We start from the raw sequence: 20,446 nt of genomic DNA on the forward strand, positions 1-20,446 counted from the left end.
AGAAATTTTTTTTGCTGAACATGTGAAACCGATTCGTATCGACAGCATCAAGCTGCTCCGTCAGGCGTCTCCCGTCTCCAGTTAACGCTCAAGCATCTGCACCAAACAAATTAGCGGCTAAGTGTGTTAATACACTGACCGCTGTGTCCCTTTGCCGTGTCTCCATCGAGACCGCCCCACAGACACAAGCACGGAGGGGAATACAAATGAGACGGAGAGAATGCGAGAGTGAGGCATTTCCCAAAATGATTAAACTCCGCTCACATTGCTCCATTAGTCTCATCCATCCTTGTTTCCTGCCACCGTTTCATCTGCAACCTCCCAAACTGTCGTTCCCGTGGAGACTGAACGACAGCACCTACCATCTCTTATTAACCATCTGCAAGCATCCCGCTACAGCGAAGCCAAGCTATTTTGAGTCAAGACGGTAAAACGGTTAAAAATCACTTGTGGCAGGTGACTCATCTGGTGTCAAACCCCCAGACACACAAACACACACTATTTACTGGATCCAATTTCAATTCATAATTCTGCCACGTCAAGTCTGACAGACAGGTTTTACTGGGTGTTTGTGAGTAGCATCTCTGCACTTACAGCAATATCCTAAGAACCTGAGTGTAAGAAAACGAAAAAAGCAACAAACTGTAAAAAAATATTAAATATATATTGTATAAAATATATAAAAGTGACAAAAGAGGAGAAACACACACGACTTGCTAGACAACTACAAATCTGGTTCACACAGCCACCAACACAAACTGAGCAGCACTTTTAAATTATTACTAAAACAAGCGCAGTTAAATATGACTGGAAACATAATAAATGCACATGCGCTGCCGTACGCCATTTTACACTAATAAAATCTCCTTTTGTGTTTGCGATGGGAGTTAAAGTGAAATATAAACACAGGATGAGAGTTTTAAAGGCACAGCTACGTTCCACTAGTAGCCAGAGGTAGAAAATCCCATTGAGCATGATTATAACTGGGGCCTTAAGTGACCTCTCACTAATGCTGATTGGTGCGGAGACAATCGAAATCACTCAGCGCTGATTAAATCCTGACGATAATAACTGTACAGTACATTACTCATTCATATTCACAGGGTACAGGCGTGCATCTGTGGAGTAATCAGGGCAGAGGAAATATAGATTTTATAGAGCGCGAACACTGTTAACAATACTGTAAACCGCACTTCAGCGAATGCCGGCAATTTAGGTAATGACGCCGCTGCTGTTTATGTAAATTGACCCGATAAATAAAAAGTCTTTGCACCGGTGACAGAGGCGGCCGCTTCTCTGGTTTTCTGCATTATAGGGCATTGCTACATCGCGCCACGCTCATACACACCATTAACATGCAGGTTCCCCTTTAATCCTTTTAATATGTATTACAAGGCGGGTGCAGCCTTTTCACCAGCTGTACAGATGGAGGAGGGGGTGCGGCGGATTGAATCAGGGACTTTGACCAGCTTTGGGGAATGAGTGGGCAAACAAAATGACAGACTCATCCTCTGCCCCTCTGCTCTCTGATCTCCCGATTTTCCCTACTTTATCAGTGTTGATGCTCTCAATCTGTCAGTGATTGCCCGACAGCAGAATTTGCCTAAAATGAGCCACAATGTACCTAAATTAAATCTGATCCCGGATCGGCCTGTGTGGCAGGAAGCATGTGTATCTGAGCACTGAGCCATTATTTCTCTGTACTGTATATGTTTGACAGGAGTATGCGCTGAATAAAATCAACAGGACACTTTCCATGGAGGAGACTAGTCCTGTAAAAAACAATCACGTGGACAAACAAAACCAGGAAATTGGACATAAACTCACAAACAGACATAGTTGGGGAAGACTAATAGAAACAGCGGGCTCAGCGGATTGTGAGGAATCCTGTAATAAAGGCGTGAGTTGCTGAAACAATGAATAAATAACAAGGGATAGTTAAATTATTAATTGTGTCTTTATAGTTCAACCTGCCCATATGCTAGTAGTATTAATTATTGTTTATTCTCTAATAAAGACCTAATAATTACGTGATACTAGCATTTTTCTCTTCCATCGCCCAACTTCTATTCTCAGGGGCTCAACAATTATCCCTGGAGAGTGCGCGTGGCAGGTCGTCTCATACAGTCAGACAGACAGGCGGGGCTATTAAATATGTATTGCTGTACAGTGATAGGACACCAGGAGCCATTAGCCATTATAAATATATAATTTAGCCCTGCTGCATATTTCAGCCTGCTGGGTGAATAGAAACCTAGCGCGCCAGCGTCCTGAGCGCCCCGACGCTAAAATGCATCTCAATTAAACGAGTGTCAGCCCCCGTTCGGCGAAGCGGGGACAGAGATGGAACAGGCCGATGTGAAATATGAACAAATAGATGTAAAAGCACCGTGAGAGGGACGCAGATGAGGGCCTGGCCGACGCTCTGCAGGTTTACTCATGTGAAACTTTAATCGCTCCCTAAAACCAGCGCCAGCTCTCAGTTTTCCTGTCATGTCTCATCTCTTTTTTCTCCTCTGGCCGTTTCCTCCTGACAAGACCTCATCTCATTGCTTCTCTTCCTGTTTTTAGAAATTCTTCTATTCTATAAATCTACGATTCCACAGTCTTCCTCCGTTCTTAGTCTGCCGTCCAAATCTACCTGACTCAGCCTGAATCATTTTACATGTGAGGCGTTTTCTTCAAACTCTGAATCACGTTTCTAAATCCCTGCAGGGCCTAATTTTCCCATAGCGTCTGATAATTCTAACGTCTTTGTTTTCAGAACTGACAGGCGGCATTTTGTCATACAGTCCTACATTCCTTTGCTCTTTCTCTCTTTATCCCGCTGTTGCTTTTTCTCCCTGACATTCCCATCACTTCGCCTCCCGTTACTTTCACTCGCTCTCCACCCTCTCCCCATCCTCTACTGGTGACAGAGTGTGACTCTGAGCCTGTTGACAGCCAGCCAGAGGGCCAGGTCTGTCATCTGGGGCCCTGGGGAATCAATCACTCCAGCTAGAATCAATAGCAAAGGACCGTATCCTGGATCGGTTACTGACTTGGCTGTAGCAACTGACTGATGAGTGGATCCACAGCTACACTGGGAAAACACAACATTCAAGGCAACGCACACACCCGTTAAACACGCACCACTGCACAAACAATAAAATGCCCGTACAGTATAGAGCATCATTAGTGACTCTTGGGCAAGTAAAATACAAATATGTTTGCAGTGTGCGAGATTGCATTTATGCGCACGTGGAGCGTGTCAATGATGTGGCTGAATCCGAGTAGCGCAGCACAGCGTGCATCCAATCTCAGTCCCACTCGGGTCAATTTCTATCGCAAACCGAATTTGGTCCACCACAGTCACTCACAGCCTAGTCCCATTTGTTCAGCTTGCGCCTCAGAAGCCTAATTATAAGCCTCATTATTGAGTGCGTTTTCTACAACAACACAGCATCGGTTGCACTCTCTCCGCCGTCACGTGGGCTTCTGCAGGGACACCACCGCTTACTGGAGCAGCCCCAAATTAGAGCCACAACACCGGAGAGTCGGGGCCGGACTTGGTTAAGTGCAGCGCGTGTGACCATCGATGTCTAGTGCACATTATAAGAGGTTTGATGCAGATAAAATCATGTGTTGCTGGCAATTATTACAAATCCGGGGAGAATCGTTTAAAAGGGGAGCACACGTGGTGAGAAAGGAGACAAACTGATGATAATGAAAAAGCAGCAGTCTGAAAACACTTCCTGTCTTATCTCCATTACACACAGAGAGATATCATTTCATTCCCCTCTGACGGGCAGCAGGTAACATTTATGACTTGAATATAGAGAACAATTATCCCTCTCTATATTTACTATCAAGAAACACTAAGGCCTGAACACTGTTGCAATAAACAATGAGTCTGGATGCAGAGACACACACAGATTTTAGGAGACCATCAAATACCCGACTACAGTGAGTTTACAGTGATGTTATTTTAGCAGAGGCTTGAAGTGACCTGTACCAACAATAGGGCAGTGTATCAATAGGTGCTACTCATGCTGCTGTTGTTGCTAAATGGTTTGTGATTAGGCTCCATTGCATTGATTTTGGAATCAGTGAATGTGAATAAAGCAGTGCTGTAATTATGTGTTAAGAGTAGTTAATCTACATATTATTTTCACTTTCTGAATAAAAAATTGTCCATGAGGGGAAATTATTTGGCAAAATATCCATGTCATAATTTAAATGCTAATTATGAGGTGCTACAATATGTTACAGCAGGACGGTTTGGCAGAAGTTTCATACCCGGCACGTCGATAACAACCAGTGCTGGCACGTAAAAGTTGAGGTCTGTAACTGGAAAAATGTACCTTGTCTCTGAAAGAGTTGGCTGCTGACAATTTCTGTCATGGAGGACACCTTCTGTTTCTGGAGTTTCTCAGGGGGGATGCAGGAATAAAAGTCATGCAGCAACTGACTGGGGAGAGAAAGCAAAAAGGGGGGAGGAATCAAAAATGAGCAAGATCACCACGCGGAAAGTGCTACAGGTGCACGTTCCGGGAAATGAGCACCATAAATATTCAGGGACATTCCTCCATAGGTCTGGATCTGTTTAGAATTTTTACATTTCTCCAGGTCTGATTCGCAGATTAAATCCACAACCCTGCTTTGCTAAGTCAACATTTGGGCATGTCTCCTATAAAAATACAACCTCAACTGGTTGTATCAGAGAGCAGCACAGACGTGACGCTGCACGCCACATGAAAACAAATGAGCCAAGGCCTAAACGCTTTAATGAAGACACAGGTTTGACTCATCCCCTGCCCCAAATTCAATTTCGGAATAATTAAATGTGCTGGTTGCCTTTTAGAAAGATTGAATGCTTGGAGGATTGCAAACACATCGTTCAGTTTGTCTTTGCCTCCATAAATTATGCCACACATGCCGCAATAGCACTTTCCATAATGGCATAAAAGAACGAATGCGCCGCTGCACCTCGGTTCGCAAACACAACACAAAAAGGCTCGTATGACTTGTGGTGCACATCAGCTGCCACAAGGACAGACTGGGGCACACAGGCTCAGTGGAGACTTATCAGGGCCACTTATCATCTGAGCTGAATCTAATTAAAACCCAAAATGTCAGCCTTTGCCCTATGGACACGCAGAGGACAAGGAAAGCAAACAAAATGCATTCATAGTAATTAATGTCTGTGCTTGTATCACTGTGGATTACACTATAGGTGAGTTCACAAGGGGCAGGAGTGTGACTGTACTGGAGATGCGATGTCCACTTCATGCACCGTGATAATAACTTACACAGCTACGAAACTTAGCTGGAGGCGATGCTGATTAGAAATGCAAGGGAAACTCCGCTTTAACTGCAGGTGACGTGCGCAGGTTCGTGCATGGAGAGAAAGTAAAGGTGAAAAGGTGAAGTGAAGTGAATGAAAGAGAATTAATGACAGAAAGTGAAAATATGTGCTGGGATTTTTAACTGCACGGCCCTCATCACCTCCCTGTGTCTGTGTGGGAGGTGCTACAGGTGCAGCAGCACGTATGTGACATGGTGCTGACATCAACACTCTCATAGGAATCTTCTGGCTGAGCCTGTTTATGGGTCATGCAGAGGTCAAGGGTGCCATTTCAAGTTCCTTTAACCTTCAGCAGGATGAAAACAAAGTGAGGGGTTTCAGATGGGTCTGTTGATGAGCCTGTCTGTCGGTTCTGGGGCGAATGGATGAGCGCAGTGTTTTTGCGTACTGTATGTGTCCTTGTGTATATCTCGGCTTGACGAGATTTTTATTGCCTTATAAAACACAATAAAGCTCAACCTGGAGAGAATGTGTGTGGGGGGGGGGGGAGAAAGGACGGGGGTCACTGAACAAAGACAAGAGAGAAGCTGAGCTTCCTCTCTGTCAGTGTCCCTGAATCAGACCAAAGATAAGGTGGTGTGTGGGTGTGGAGGGGGTTAAGGGTAAGTGTATTGTACCTGAGGAGTTTGGCATCAAACACTTTCTCCACATCATGCAGGACTGTTGGCAGGTATTTCAGGGCAGCAACCTGCTCACACACACACACACACACACACATACACAAACACAGTTAAGCAAAACCTGTGGCAGCTGGTTAATAGAAGGTGACATTGCCATCAAATGGATTCTCATCATAAGTGAGGGAAAGTGTTTCCTTTCCACAGAGAGGCTCGTGTGTCTGTTTCACAGTTTGCATTTCAGTCTGCATGCATGTCTGGCTTGGTGCAAGTGGTGAGAGTAAGTGGATGCCACGAAGCAGCAGAATACTGATGGAGTCAGTCAGAGGGAGAGATCACAGAGGGAGAAGATGCGATGACGCACAGGACGAAGAAACAAGGGTGAAGACGAGCGCACGAGTGGCGTTCGGGTGCGCGGTTAGCATGTGCGATTACCCTGAGCAGCAGAGTGGTGGTGTAGTCCGTTCTCATCAGGTTGTTGATGGACTCGAACAGGTTCCTCAGCGACTGCTCAAACTCAGCCTGCTCCTTCCCCTCGTAGAGCCTGGGAGGACACAGCAGCAGATGAAGGCAAACACAACAGGAGGAACACGAAGACGAGCAGGTGTGAGGCTTTGACTACATTATACTACCCAGTATGTAGCAGAAGCCTTTCAACATTTCATAAGATGTTGACATGCAGGGCCCAAGTGATTATAGAGCTACCCAGGCATAATTGAATGCATTATATTCAATTATAGTGGTGCAGCGAGCCAGTGCTGTGCTGTAGGTAAAGTAGGTATTATGATGACAAAGTAAAAGTGAATACTAATACAGTAAGCACCCACAGCTGCTATTACAGCAACCTTCCTTATGATCCTTCCTTATCATCACTTTGCACCTATTTACATCCCAGGCAGACACCCACGCATCCCTTCACCCTCCCTTCAGTCGCACCCCCAGCAAACTTTGCTCTCATCCATCTCTCTGCCCGTTTCCCCCCCCCCCCCGTCTTCACACTATCTCCGCGCGATGCAGTGGAGCTGTGCACTCGTTAATTGCAATGGAAGTTATGAGAGCTAGAGGGAAGGATTAGCGTGTGGCACACAACAAATTTAGCATGTGGTGGGAGGGATTAGGGGGTAACACACAGCGGTATTACCACTGGGCTCTTTGCAGAGTACAGTTATGATTACAGACACATTGTCCTGACTAATCCATCAGCTGTGTCTGCGCATGGTTATGTATGTGTGTGTGCAGAGGGACAAACATGCATCAAACAATTGTTCCACTTATACCATATAGGGATTTAAAAATGATCACTATCCACTGCTACAATGTAGCTATGCAGATAAACGTATGCATTCAATACCCACGTGTGGGAACAACAGTGCAAAGACGCTACGAGCGTACAGGCTTAGTAAACTAATACTGGAGACAGATGGAGAACAGAGGCCCGAGATGAAGCGATGACAGGAAGCAGGGGGAGGGGAAAGGAGCGGGGTTCGCAAAGGAGACATCCCGGGAAATCACAGACAAGACGTCGTGAAAGTAGAGAGAGAGGCTCAGCTTCATGTAGCGATGACTGTGAGGGAAAAAAACAACAAGGCACAATGAAATCTGAGAAATCAGTCATAAATGTCACCTTGCGTTGATGAACAAGAAAGAAAATCTAAAATAAAAAGTCAACAATGAGACACACCATTACTAAAATTTATGCCTCATCTTTCTAACATTTGAAGTTACCTCAAAATGTTAAGACGCTATTGTTGAAAGAAAGTAGGAAGTGGGAAGTCTGGATATTGTGGTGACAACATAATATAGATAAAAGTAAAAACCTCAGATGATCTTCACATAAAAAATGAAGAGGAGGAATTAAGGAGAGAGAGATGGTAAAATTTAAAGAGGGAAATGAAGAGAACCGGCAGAGAATGAGGATGAGACGAGGAACATGGAGCATACATGTCCATCATTGAGGGGAGGAAAACGCTGGAAACTAAAAACCGAAAAGAAATGTGCTGCATGAGGCATCAAGGCCAGAAAATAGGTGAAGGTAAGAGCGTACATATTTTTGAAGTAAACATCACCTTCTCCTAATAGACTTTGCATGAACACAAAGTGAGCTTGACAAGCTAATAAATCTTCAATGCTGCCTTTAAATTATTAATGAATGTTAGTCCTGATGGTGATGAAGATCGAACCGTGGAGATGCACCTACAGCACCAGCCGCTCCCCTGAATACCTGATTCTCCTTCCGCGTTGCCAGGCCTGGAAGGAATGTGACGCTTAGAGACAGAAAAAGGGGAAGTTGCCGGCGTCACGTAGTCGGTAGGTGACAGATGAAGGGGGAGGAAGACTGAGATTTATTGGCTCGGAGATGCTCAGAGGAGGTCGGTGACTGCAGCTCAGTCCAGGAGCAGTGGAGCAATGATGTGACGGAACTTGTAGCGTGTTTAAATTCTGTGTGTGTGTTTGTGTGTACAGTACACACATGCTCAAATACACACAAGCCCTCACTCGTGCACCTGGGAAGCCACATAATTCATCCACACAATCAACCAACCACATCGATAAACAAACATAGCTATTTCAACAAAGCCCATGATGCCCTCTGGCAGATTAAAAACACAGCAGAACTGACCGGAGGACGGAATGTCACACGCACACGACGAAGACCCCATGAACACTAATTCACCGCCTCGTAAAGACAAACAAAGATAAGCACTGCTGGGCCCCGTTTGACACCTACGCACAAGTCAGCCGCGGGCAGAGCCTGTATCACACGCGTGGATCCAGATCCCCATCTGTCAGCATGCACTTTTACGCTGCGGTGAACAAATGGGGGTGTGCATGTGCAGCTCCCCTCCGTGCTCAGCACAGAGGGCGCCTCTCCTGCAGGAGCCGCGGCCCGTTCGGCAGCCGAAGCCCAGTCATTAGGTCTCAGTGCAAGGCCACACTTCATCATCGCTGCTTATTAGCAACGCTAATGCCGTAATCAGCAGCCCTTTCTCACCGAGCTGTCAAAAACAATTATTCCAGCCGCGCCGGGTCACTGGACTCTGTGTGTGCACCTCCGGGAATCTGCGTCGGCATTGTCGCACGCTCAGAGGGAACCGAGGCGTAATTATCATAATCATTAGTCACATAAAGGTGCACGGACACTCACTGGGAGTAGAGCATGCGCGAGCGGACAATGAACTTGAAGATGTACTCGAGGGCTTTGAGGGTCCGGAAGATGGGCTCGCACTGCTCTCCCCGACTCGACACGTCCAGATACCTCTTCAGCACCGACATCAGCTTCCTGGAGGAGAGCAAAAGGAAAAATTATTCTGAATCAACGAGTCAGAATAGTTATTACTCCACAGATTGGTAAGTTAATCACAATTTTTCACTTCCACGTGGCATAAAAGACACAGTGCAACATATTGCACGAGTGCAAGGTTGAGACTGGCAGAGGCGGAAAACGGCAAAAGAGCATTTCACACCTCAACAGATGTACCTTCTTACACCGCTCACAGCACCAGAAAAAAAATAAAATCATACTCCAACTCATGCACACCTCTGACAGACACTTTTAAACATGCCAGGACATTAAAGCTGCAGGAAAATGTGGAGGAGAGGTTCTCCGTCAAATGTCTCACTGCATCATCACAGCAGCCTGTGCAGCAACTCTGTGTAACCAAAGAGTCTAGACCCACACAGGCTTTATGACACCTCCTCTAATATATATATATATATATATATATATATATATATATATATATATATATATATATATATATATATATATAAACACACAGTATATATAATTCATGATTTATTATTTTAGAAGTGAAAGAAATTTAAACTGTAGTGCTAAAAGTTGGAGTGTTACATGAGAGCCTCCAGGCTGCCTGGCATTAAAAAAGGCAGTTAAAAGGGGAGCATGAGAGTGGCAAGGATAATTGGGCGAAGGAGGCTAAGAGGAGGGATGGAGACAGCGAGGGGGAGGAAGAAAAGATAAGTCAGACATATTTTTGCTTTATTAACTAAAGCTTTGGCAACACAAACAAATGTTTTCTTTAGTGGCCGGCGAATCAAGAGAAGTCAATTAACACGGAGCAAAAACAAGCTCAGGAGTTCGAGTGTTACACAGAAAAAGCAGTGACACTGCAGTAAAGCCAAATTAATCATAAATCATATAAGTTTTTATAAACTGCTTTAGTCCAAAACTATAGTTTATGGTCCAGTATAGGATGTATATGATAACAGATTCAGAGAAATAACCTTTCATTTCAAATGTAACATGTAAAGTATAATAAAGTCCAACAGTCACCTTTATAATCCTCAAGGTCAGACCTACACTGCATCAACTACTTCACTGTATTTTAATGGAGCCAAAGTCACACCACATAATTGAATACTGTAGATAATGTCTGATCCAAGGAGCTGTCTGCTTTCTGAAGCCAAGGACAGGATTGTTACATGAGCAGATGGATACGTGGTTAAACTTAGAGTTGGTTGGGTCTAAACTTTGGACCCCACTTACAGGTAGATGACTACAAACATTGTGCGTTTTCATTCCCACATGAAGCTTTTGTGAGAAATGGCTGTGCAGTGATCATACCATCATTCCTCGGGCTCCGGCACAGGGCAGAGGTGGTGTGAAAGCTGTTCACGCTCACAGGAAGTGGTTTAAAATGTGTGTGGAACTTACTTGTAGGCCAGGGTGGCGCTGAAATGCTGCTTGATGTAGGCCTCCAGCACCGTGTTGAAGTGCTGGAACTTCCTGTCAGCGATCAGACCTATGATGTGGATCTGTCAGACGGACGAGGGAAACACAGAGGCAGCGGGGGGAAAACATGTTTCTGGAGCTGGAGAAACTATGGGCAATCATCAGACGGACATGTTCATCGGGAATGAGACACACGCACACACACACACACACACACACACAGACTCACTCACCAAGGCATCAAACACCAGGATGTCGTAGTCGTCCGTCTGCGAGTGCTCCATCATGATGTTGAACAAGGCGTCCAGAGTGTCCTGCAGGAACTAGACGCGTGCGAGACACAGAGGAGCTCAGGTGAGACGGCGCCTGAGCAGCATGCGAACCCGCTCATCCACGCCACTGACCTTCACCACCTCCTCTCCGTCGATGATTTTCAGCTTCTCCAGGTTGTCTCTGAGGAGCTCGGGCCGAGTCCTCCACTTGAGCAGGCCCAGCAGACCCACTGCAGGCGGGAGACAAAGAACAGCGGTCTGCTGCAGTGTGTGGAGAAATGTGCTGCTTGTAACGTGCAAAACGTCAAGTACTGCACTGGATGCGTGATATGCAAATCATTCACTTTCCACGTCTCTGCGGGGCTCGCCGCTTCCCCCCGGTCCGAGCGGCGCATCTGGCGCGTGGCCCCCGCATAACGCCACGCACGCTCGTCTGAGCGCTTTCCCCGTGCGCTGCGCGGGTGATTAATACCGCAGGATACCGTTCATTATCGTGATGGACCGGCTTCATCAGGGGCAGCTGTCGCGCCGCACCTGCCTCTGGCGCGCCTCGCCGCGTTCCGCAGACGTCGACGTTCGCTGCGGCCGCGTGCCAGAGTGTGTAGGACAAAAATCACACCCGTGTCCGTTAACTGTTCCCCCCTCATCCTTTGCTCACATCCCCGTGACCATAACACACGCAAGCGCATTAGCGAGTCGGTAACAACCACGGCTGGTTCACCGTTAATCAGCCCCACGTGTCATTGAGCCTAACGTCACCCTGGCTCAACTTTTAACCCCCAAAATGAGGTCAAACGTCCCATTTCCTGGCCCCCGCGCGCTTAAACGCACCAAACCTACCATTCTGGGTGAGTTTGGTGGAGCAGACCAGGGTGGAGATGGTGAAGGTGTCTCTGGAGCTGACGGACAGGCCTCCTCCACCGCCGGACACGCTGCTGGGGCTGCGGTTAAGCCCCGCCCCCTTGTGGGCGTCGCCGTGTTGGGGGCGGGTCGAGGGCAGCGACAGGTAGCAGTTCACGTCCTCCATGCGCTTGCTGTCACCCTGACGCGACGCAACGGAGGAGAAGCAGTTTAGTGCAACGGTGGAAGTAGGAAAGCAGATGTTGAACAGCTGCTACAGCTGCGCTCGAATCTACATTTTACATTCAGTCATAATTAATCGGTGCAAATCTAGCAGGAGACAAGAGACAAGGGATTAGTTACATTTACGCTGTTTTCTCGGATCGTCTCTAAGGAAAACTGTTTATGAGCCAACGTTGAAGTTTCCAGACTCCATCAGTTAATCCCGGATGATCACTTATCTACTCCTGCCTGACTCATCTTTGGGTTGTAACCATTTAACGATGAAAAAAGTGGGATTAGGAGGTTAAAGGGAAGGAATCAGCCACCGAAATTTTAGATAGTATAGACTCATTCTCAGCTCTCGAGCTCAGCTCTGCCCTCTTTAATGTCGTACGAGTAAGTAATAATGAGTGAGCTTTCTAAAAAAAGCAGGGAGCAAGAGATTGAAGCCATAAGTAGCACAGGGGTCGGGAGAAATGCATGGATAAGGAGAGATAATGGCGAAAGAGGGCATAAAGGGGGCCATCCATTTGGTCTTTGAGTGAATCATGAGTAATTAATCTTCATTGCGTTTGGCATTTAATCAATAAGGGGATTCAATCTTAGCCCTGGCTCATTTGGCAGGAAATCTATTTGGCTTCACTCAACCTGTCTGGGTGGCCATAATCCCCCATGCAGATGAATTATGTTAAGGTCTTCTTTGACGACCACTAGTAAACTGACATCCTTAAATCCTTTTGCTGGTATTTAGACAGACAGTGGAATTAGGGACTTCAACGATGACTTTGTTTCTCCTTGGAGACAATACTGAATGTGTTTGTGGTGCCGACCTTAAAAACTATGAGGTCATGCAGCCCATCCTGTAAAACTGTTCCATCCTCCTTCATCAGACGCACAAAGGCCATGGCGAAATTCTTTTCGCTCTTGTCCTTGGCTGAAAGTAGAAGAGATGGATAAGTAAACAGAAAGATGGAGGTTCGGAGGAGAAACTTATCAGAGAGGAGAAAGGATGAAGGAAGGGATGAGAGCTCGGCATGGGAGGAGGGAGGACTGGCAATTTGTATAATCAAGTGTGTGTTTGTGTGTGTAATGGGGCTTGGGTGATTTTCCAAATTGCCTGCTCTCATTTAGTCGTTCCAGTGGCACATAATGCTGAAGGGATCCGAGGCACGGAGTTAAGTGTGAATATATGGGGGGAGCAGACAGGCAGAGACAAAGAGGCTCAAACTCACACTCCTGGGAAGAGCGGTGTCTGAACATGAAGCGTAAATGGATCCGGTGCATTTCTTCCAGGGGGACCGCCACCTACAGGACAGCTCATGTTGGTACGGATGTAACAAGCGGGAGAAGGGTGTGTGCTACAGCAGCACACACACACACACACACACACCTTAAACGTCTCCATCCAGCGGGGCTGTTTGACTTGGTAGTAGATGACGGATCTGTACTCGCCCACTGGCTTGTCCCCTGCTCCCAGACAGATGGAGTTCTAGGAGAGAGGAATATGCTGGAGTCGGCGGGTTTCGGGCTCAAAGTGTGAGCGCGCGCTCGACCGGCGCCGCCCAGAACGGCCCGGAAACCGACACCCCGCTGACCTGTATGATCTTGCCGTCCTCGTCGCACACCCACATGATGACCTCCACGTTCTTCTGCGTGGTCTTGTTGTACTTGTCGAAGTCGCCGCCCTGTAGCGTGAGGTAGATGTCGTTGCGGACGTCCCCCGGCATGATGATCTCGGGGAAACCCAGCTTGCGCGCCACCACGGTGCTGCGGTCCACCAGGTGCGGGTACTCCTTCCGGATCTGGACTATGTCTCCGACCAAAGCCTTCATGGTCACCCACAGACCTGCAGGGAGTGTTCAGAGCACGGAGTATTGAACTAAGTCCAGGTATCACTATGAGGGATATATTAAAATGGGTCTTCCAGAACATTTGAGACTACAAAGACATTGGAGTGAGCTACATTATGTAAATGTGGCTGATGTCTGGGTTATAACACATAACTGCAAAACCCCAGGGAAAAAATGCACGAGTGTTGTAGGACATTCATTTTAAAATGGAGGGGGGGGGGGGGTGAGTGATGTTAAGAGCAGACATCTAATGGCCTGAGGTGATCGGCCCATATCTGCTCGTCTGGGTGCTTCCTTCATATCTAGGTTATGCCCAGAGCCTTGAGAAGCACGAGGGCCGACGCGGGCGGCGAGACGTGACAGCGCCGTCCACATGTGGGTTACTGTATGTGGAGCAGGACCAGGTCTGTCAAAGTCAGCCAATAACGCGAGGAAGCGGGCAGCGAGGCCGGAAGCCGGCGAGGGAGGAATGAGGTGTAAGTAATATGAGCGGCGCAAGGCCGAGCGGCATCCATCAGGATAATGTCCTCCAGTCCCGCACAGGCGGCGGCGGCTACGATCAGATAGAACACTTCATCTGACTAGTGAATGGCTGCAGCGGCTCGGTCCAGCGGGAGCCCGCGGTGCGTTCAGGGCCACGGCGGCGGCGCGGTACCTTGGCCGCCGCTGTCTCCTCGCGACGCCGTCACTTTGTTCAGCAAGGTGTGCAGAAAGTCGTTCTCGGCGACAACCCTGGAACGGACACACACCAGTCACGCACGCGCGCCGGGAAACCCGTCCGCGCGTTCGTCTCCGCGGCGGTAAAAGACAGTAAATATGACCTACGGGAAGAAGGGGATGAAGAACTGCTTCTCCTCATCACTTTCAATTTTCCCTTTGATGATGTCACTTATGTCCATTACTGCAGAGAGACAAACAGAACAGAACCCGAGGGCTCTTTGATCAGGTTTCATATTATGAGGCCACTGAAGGCAGTGACTGTTGGCAAAACTGGTGAAATCGTAGCTGAATAATTTGATGCATAAAGCGCTGCTAAAAGCAGTAAAAGAGAAACTGCTTTGATTATTAATTTAGTACATAAAGGTCCTTCACCTGCAATAAATGCTTTAAGTAAGCAGTAAATTCATTCACACTGTGTCTCTGCAGTAACTACCTGCCACCCCAAACGGCCGCCTCAGGCCCTGAGTGGACTTCTTGTTGTTCGTCTCCTTCATGTCCATCCTTCCCACTCTCACTATCTGACAGATGAGGTAAATCTTCTCCCTGCTCAGGTCCTTGTTGCCCAAGTCCTGGCAGAAACACGGGGAGAGGAAATAAAAGACAGGGAAGCAGGGTTTCTACCAGTACCCTCCTGTGCAGTGCAGGGCCTCACGTTAAGCCGCGGTGTGACAGCGCCCTCCGGTGGTCACTTACTGTAAAGACAACCTTCAAGTTGTTCAGCATGTCGATCTCCTTGGGGAAGCCCTTGCTGCCCCAACGCACCAGGTAGTTCTCACTACACAAAGGGGATGAAGAGTTAAAACATCACTCGAACCTGTTAGAAGACTCTTTCAAAATATTTTACACATCTAATACTGCAGCCACAATAATAATCTTATTCCTCTTGATCAACATTTTTGCAGATTCCACCCAGAGGAAAAATGTGCTCATTAAATCTAAAGAGTATATGTTAAATAAGAGATGATCATTTGATCTCTGTCTACATCCCCAGCGGCTGGGACGTCAATGTCATTTCCAATTCAAAGCCATTGTCATTCATATCAATAATAAATACTGTAGAGGCGCATATGAAAAATATAATCAAAATAAAGATTGATTTCAAAAGCATCAAATCGCAGTGGCATTAATTTGCTACAATTCATAATTTTCAAAAATCAGACAGACACGTCTAAGCTCCCATGTGAATGTGGAGATCTGGATGCTTGGATATGAAGGGGAGAGGAGGTACCTGATGATGGTCTGTTTGATGGGGTCGTACAGGGACATGAAGAGCTCAGAGTCCTCTCCAATGCGACACACAAAGTTCCTGACGAACACATAAAGGCTGTGGGTGGGCGACGACTGGATCCGTGCTGAGATCCCACTGTGGTCTGTCTGGATGTTGGACTGCGGGGGGGTGGGGGGGGGGGTTAACTTCAAATCATCATCTGGGCAAATGTGATGAACTGATCAAACGACTGAAAGCACCAGCTGCAGCGCCGCAGTTGAGCGTGTGTAAGTAAAATCAGACTAAAGTCCATTCCGTCACACTAATATACTAATGATGTGAAGTAGTGAGTCAAGCCAATTAGTGAGTCAAGTTACATCCCAATAGATTTAATTTACACCCCGATAGATTTAATCTGCAACACACAGATGAAGTATTTCAGCATCTCGCACATTTACTGACGGAAGAGTTTCCCTCGGAAAAATTCCTCAAAACCACAAACCACAGCAACGTACAGGAAGCTGCCAAATCAGATCAGCTGGGACTCAAACATCTGTGGCCGCATGTGCTCACATCGCGTGCTCTCTCAGTCCCTGCGCTCCGGTTCTGTAGCTCTGTAGCTTCTGTCTGTACCTGCTCCTCCTTGATGCGCTCACTGATCTTGGCCGTGGCCTCCTCGTGGGCCCGAAACAGGCTGATGACGTTGGTCCGTTCGGGCTCCAGGATGTTGCCGTCCTCATCTCGAACCACCAGGTCCAGCTCCAGGATCCTGCAGCAGGAGACAGGAGCGGTTGGTAGAAATTAAAGCTGTGAAGCCGGACTGAGCGAGCGCAGGTCGCCTCTGCTTGTTATGGGGCATACTTGTTGCCATAGTCGATCTTGGAGGTGACTTTCTGCTTGAGCTCCTTGAATTCGTCGCTGGGCAGCGTGCCAGACAGGAGCTGGGAACGCCACTCCATCAGCTCCCACATCAGCCTCTGGACTTGCTTCACACGCACGTCTTTGTTGGCCTGGAAGGCAGACGCTTGAGGTCACGTTCCAGAAGCACGGGTTCAGATTAATGGCGTTGCTTGTGTGTGGCTTTACCACAAACAGCTGTTTCCATATGCTCCCCCACTCCCTCAGTGTGGTGGTCACCTCCTTCACCAGGGGCATCTCCGAAGACATCACCACCTCCTCATTCCTGCAGGCAAATAGATATACAGTAATGACTACATTCAAAAAGAGGTGAGTTTTGGATGGAGGCAAATCGGTTTTCAAGCCACTGACTCTCGTCTTTCAACGACGACTTCTTTAAGGTGGACGTAGCTGGCAGGAAACACGCCCTGGAGGGAAAAAGACAACCATCAGCGTTAAGTCAGATGGTTCCTATCTACGAAGCCGGAGCTCACGGTCGTGGAAGGTCCCATCATACACACAGTCTCACCAGCTGGGACTTGTTCCTGGCCAAGTAGCCTCGGTACCATCCTGAAAGACAAACCGGCTGTCAACACGGAGGTTTAGCAGCAAAACGGGGACTGAATTCCACGTTTAGAGTACAAGTACACAACAATAGCCCATATTGTTAAACAATGTTGAATGGAAACATAATTCCAAGGAACCAAAACCAAGGTTGGTCCTGTTTGGGACAGTCTTACCTTCACAGGCCTCCCTTATGTAGACCGTGTCTCCGATCTCCAGGGAGAGGTGATTCTCTCCCGTGCCGTCAAAACTCCATTTTACTAAAGACAGAAATTGCCACAGTCTGATTATGAAAATCTAAAAGACCAATGCTTAATAATAATGAAAAAAAAACTACCAAGCAGGAACAAATATCAGCTGAGTGGAGGTCAGTGTAACGCAGCACTAATGAGCAGCTGATGTACAATGTGTGACGATGCAGCAGTTGAAAGTGAGCAAAGTTGAGTCAAAACACAGATTTATGAGACATCTGCACCTAAAAAAAAACAGTGTCTGGTCACGGAGACATCCATCCTTTTTTTTTTACTTTTGAGCAAGAAGCAGATGTGTAAAAATGATGAGGTGTTTTCACATCAACTATTGAGCACAGCTACACATTTACAGCCCTCCTTCCTTCTTCCTCCACTTCCTGTGTTCTTACTGCATACACTCGAAACGATACAACAAATGAACTACTTTGACTAGTAATTACGCCACATTAATAGTAAATGACTTTATGACCTGTCAGCATTTAAACCATCTCCAATCTGCAGTCGCTGCAGCCTGAGGAATCAATGCATTGTGTGCAACAGGCCACCGAGCCTCTGCTACAGTTTAGTCTGCATCAGAAGTCAGAGACGTCTGTTGTGCTAAGTTTGGGTAAATATTGCAACACATGCTGAGAAGCTTGGTGCAAATTCTCCGTACATGCTAAAAAAACCTTCATGCTTAAGCGGCTACGCTTCCACTTTGCCACAATCAACTTTCATCAGTGCTTTTCGGGAAGAACTGCTTTTCAACTGTGTTCGCGCTCAAGATTGATGCTGGGTTTTGCCGCTTTCGAATTGTGAATATGATGTTAGAGTCTTTGGGAGGATTGTGTAGAATGTGTACGTCCGATCTGCGAGGCCGGCGGCACCTGCTCACATCCTGTCAGGCAGGAAATGATGGCTGTCGATTCTTGTTTGCAGGATCTACGTTTCCCCAACACAGTCGAAGTACGAGACACCGCAGACACACACAAATGCAGAGAACGAAGGCCGGGCTTTCTAACTCACCCACTCCATAGCGCTCTGCCGTGGTCCTCATCCAAGGAGCCATACTGACATACACAGCGCCAGTCCTTTCTACTCCTCTAAGTCTACGTCTCGTCTCTTGATTCCCCTGTTTTTATTTTCCTGTCTCTCTTTCAGGAGGGTGTCAACTGAACTCGTCACTTCTGCATTTTGGTTTTTTTTTTTACTTCAAATGAAAGCAACAAGGCCGTCCCCCTTTGCTCCTCTTCCTCTTCTTCTCTTTTGTCTTCCTGCCTTCAGGCGGTTAAGGGGAAGTGGGCGACTACAACAAGGTGGAGTCCTGTGCAGCCCACAAACCTGCGCACTACGTGAAGCCTCCATTTTGTTCATTCGTTGACGCAACGTCGGCTAGAAGGTGTGAAAGTGACTCTCTCGTCAAAGCTAACGCACAGCAGCATTTCTCATAAGACCATAATAAACATAACAGCAAAATAACCTGGGCTCCCACACCAATATACCTACTGTATACAGTACTGGACATAAGGTACATAACATAAGAGAGAGACTCCCACAAAGCTCTAAATGAATGAGGCAGACAAGGAAAAGGCTGGGACTCCTGCAAGTTAAAGCCATTAGCCTATAACACAGTTATCTCTGATTTACGCTCATTAAATGAAACGCGAGTGCCGTCTGGCCAGCGGAGGTCAAACTCATGTTTACTCAGCAGAAATTTACCACCAGCAGCAGCAGAAAATGTAAATGGATGCGACGAGACTGATTGGCTGCTGAACTCTTGTTTCAGGAATCTAACACTCCTTCACCAAATGTATAATTTCCCCGTGCTGTACCTCCTTCAGATGACGTTGCCACGGTAACATCAGCTTCCCATCCTCAACAGCTGTTCATAATAGAGCCTGTTTTTTTCTCTTTTTTTCTTTTTAATTAGAGACTACGCTCCTCAAGTTTCTCTACTGTAGTTTCTTGTGGATCAGCGCGACACAACTACTGATGAAGTGTTGTAGTCGAGGAGCACTGTCAAAAAGTGGACCAGTAACAAGAGAAGAATGGAGAAGCCAGGAATGTCTAGGACTGTATGTGGAAACTCAAAACTGGTGAATCATTATTTGTTCTCATCTATTAATTCCTTCAACTTCTCGTGTCTGTGGTTCACAAACTCCAAGCAATGAATAATTATGTCGGAGATGATGGTATTACTTTGCAAATCCAACAAGGGGAGTTCTGAATCCCACTGGTTTTACTCGTGGTATCACCTCGTTATCTCTTCAATACGCAGCTCATTTTATCACAGCCACAGTGAGAACCGTATTTGAGTTCCCATAAGGTTCCGCAGCCAACTGCCAAGTCACAGCAGGATCTACATCATGATTATCACCAGCGTGGAAGAACGGCAGCCAAGAGCCAGAGAGGACCACACCCACGACCCACCAAACAGCTTCAGGTACAAATCAGAAGAGCACGCGTAGCAAAAGACCTGCAGACAAAGGAGGAGGGAGAACAGGGCATAAACAAGTAGAAACGATAAAGAAAGATATGTTATCTCACGGTTCTGCGCAGTGGAACAAAACTGGAACACTGCTGCTGAGACTCACAAGGAGAAATAAGGGTGGAGTCTAAAATGTGTGAAAAGAAGAAAGCAGCGAACGCGATGCTTAGATGGAGGCATGAAGAGATGCGGCAGGTAAAAAGAAGGGTTCAATTTAGGACTAAAATACGAGGCTGCGGGAACGAAACCAAAAGATAAAGAAGAGTAGATTAAATTAAAAGATGGGATGGATAAAAGGAAGGAGAGGCCAAATAAGAGAAGCGAAAATGACACATGAACGTCAGCCTGAAGCCAAGATGAGGCGTTCATACTAGAAAGAAAAGAGGAGGCACATCAGGGGCCACGCCACATAAAATATGGATGCAAAGACGACATAAAAAGCTGCACCAGAAATAGATTTAGAAGTCTCTGTGACCTATCGGGTCATTGACATCACTCT

The 20,446-nt window shown here is 46.9% G+C and overlaps 1 protein-coding gene across 1 annotated transcript in view; it reads right to left on the bottom strand.

The window, feature by feature from the left end:
- LOC114863910 (dedicator of cytokinesis protein 2-like) overlaps nt 1-18,720 on the bottom strand; it is a 60,041-nt gene extending 41,321 nt beyond the window's left edge. The window contains exons 1-24 of the mRNA XM_029164435.3: nt 18,486-18,720; nt 17,406-17,489; nt 17,195-17,235; nt 17,038-17,093; nt 16,855-16,951; nt 16,630-16,778; nt 16,402-16,537; nt 15,790-15,947; nt 15,255-15,336; nt 14,995-15,130; nt 14,667-14,742; nt 14,497-14,573; nt 13,587-13,837; nt 13,382-13,480; nt 13,224-13,296; nt 12,822-12,925; nt 11,770-11,971; nt 11,062-11,159; nt 10,891-10,980; nt 10,640-10,740; nt 9,110-9,244; nt 6,400-6,508; nt 5,965-6,035; nt 4,344-4,450 (exon numbers count right to left, since the gene is read on the bottom strand). Coding sequence (XP_029020268.1) covers nt 4,344-4,450; nt 5,965-6,035; nt 6,400-6,508; nt 9,110-9,244; nt 10,640-10,740; nt 10,891-10,980; nt 11,062-11,159; nt 11,770-11,971; nt 12,822-12,925; nt 13,224-13,296; nt 13,382-13,480; nt 13,587-13,837; nt 14,497-14,573; nt 14,667-14,742; nt 14,995-15,130; nt 15,255-15,336; nt 15,790-15,947; nt 16,402-16,537; nt 16,630-16,778; nt 16,855-16,951; nt 17,038-17,093; nt 17,195-17,235; nt 17,406-17,489; nt 18,486-18,528 — 2,575 coding nt within the window. The 5' untranslated portion in view covers nt 18,529-18,720. The remainder of the gene's footprint in view (nt 1-4,343; nt 4,451-5,964; nt 6,036-6,399; nt 6,509-9,109; nt 9,245-10,639; nt 10,741-10,890; nt 10,981-11,061; nt 11,160-11,769; nt 11,972-12,821; nt 12,926-13,223; nt 13,297-13,381; nt 13,481-13,586; nt 13,838-14,496; nt 14,574-14,666; nt 14,743-14,994; nt 15,131-15,254; nt 15,337-15,789; nt 15,948-16,401; nt 16,538-16,629; nt 16,779-16,854; nt 16,952-17,037; nt 17,094-17,194; nt 17,236-17,405; nt 17,490-18,485) is intronic.
- Between the last annotated feature and the right edge of the window lie 1,726 nt (nt 18,721-20,446).

Source organism: Betta splendens, chromosome 10 (genome assembly GCF_900634795.4).
Source record: "Betta splendens chromosome 10, fBetSpl5.4, whole genome shotgun sequence".
Classification (NCBI taxonomy): domain Eukaryota; kingdom Metazoa; phylum Chordata; class Actinopteri; order Anabantiformes; family Osphronemidae; genus Betta; species Betta splendens.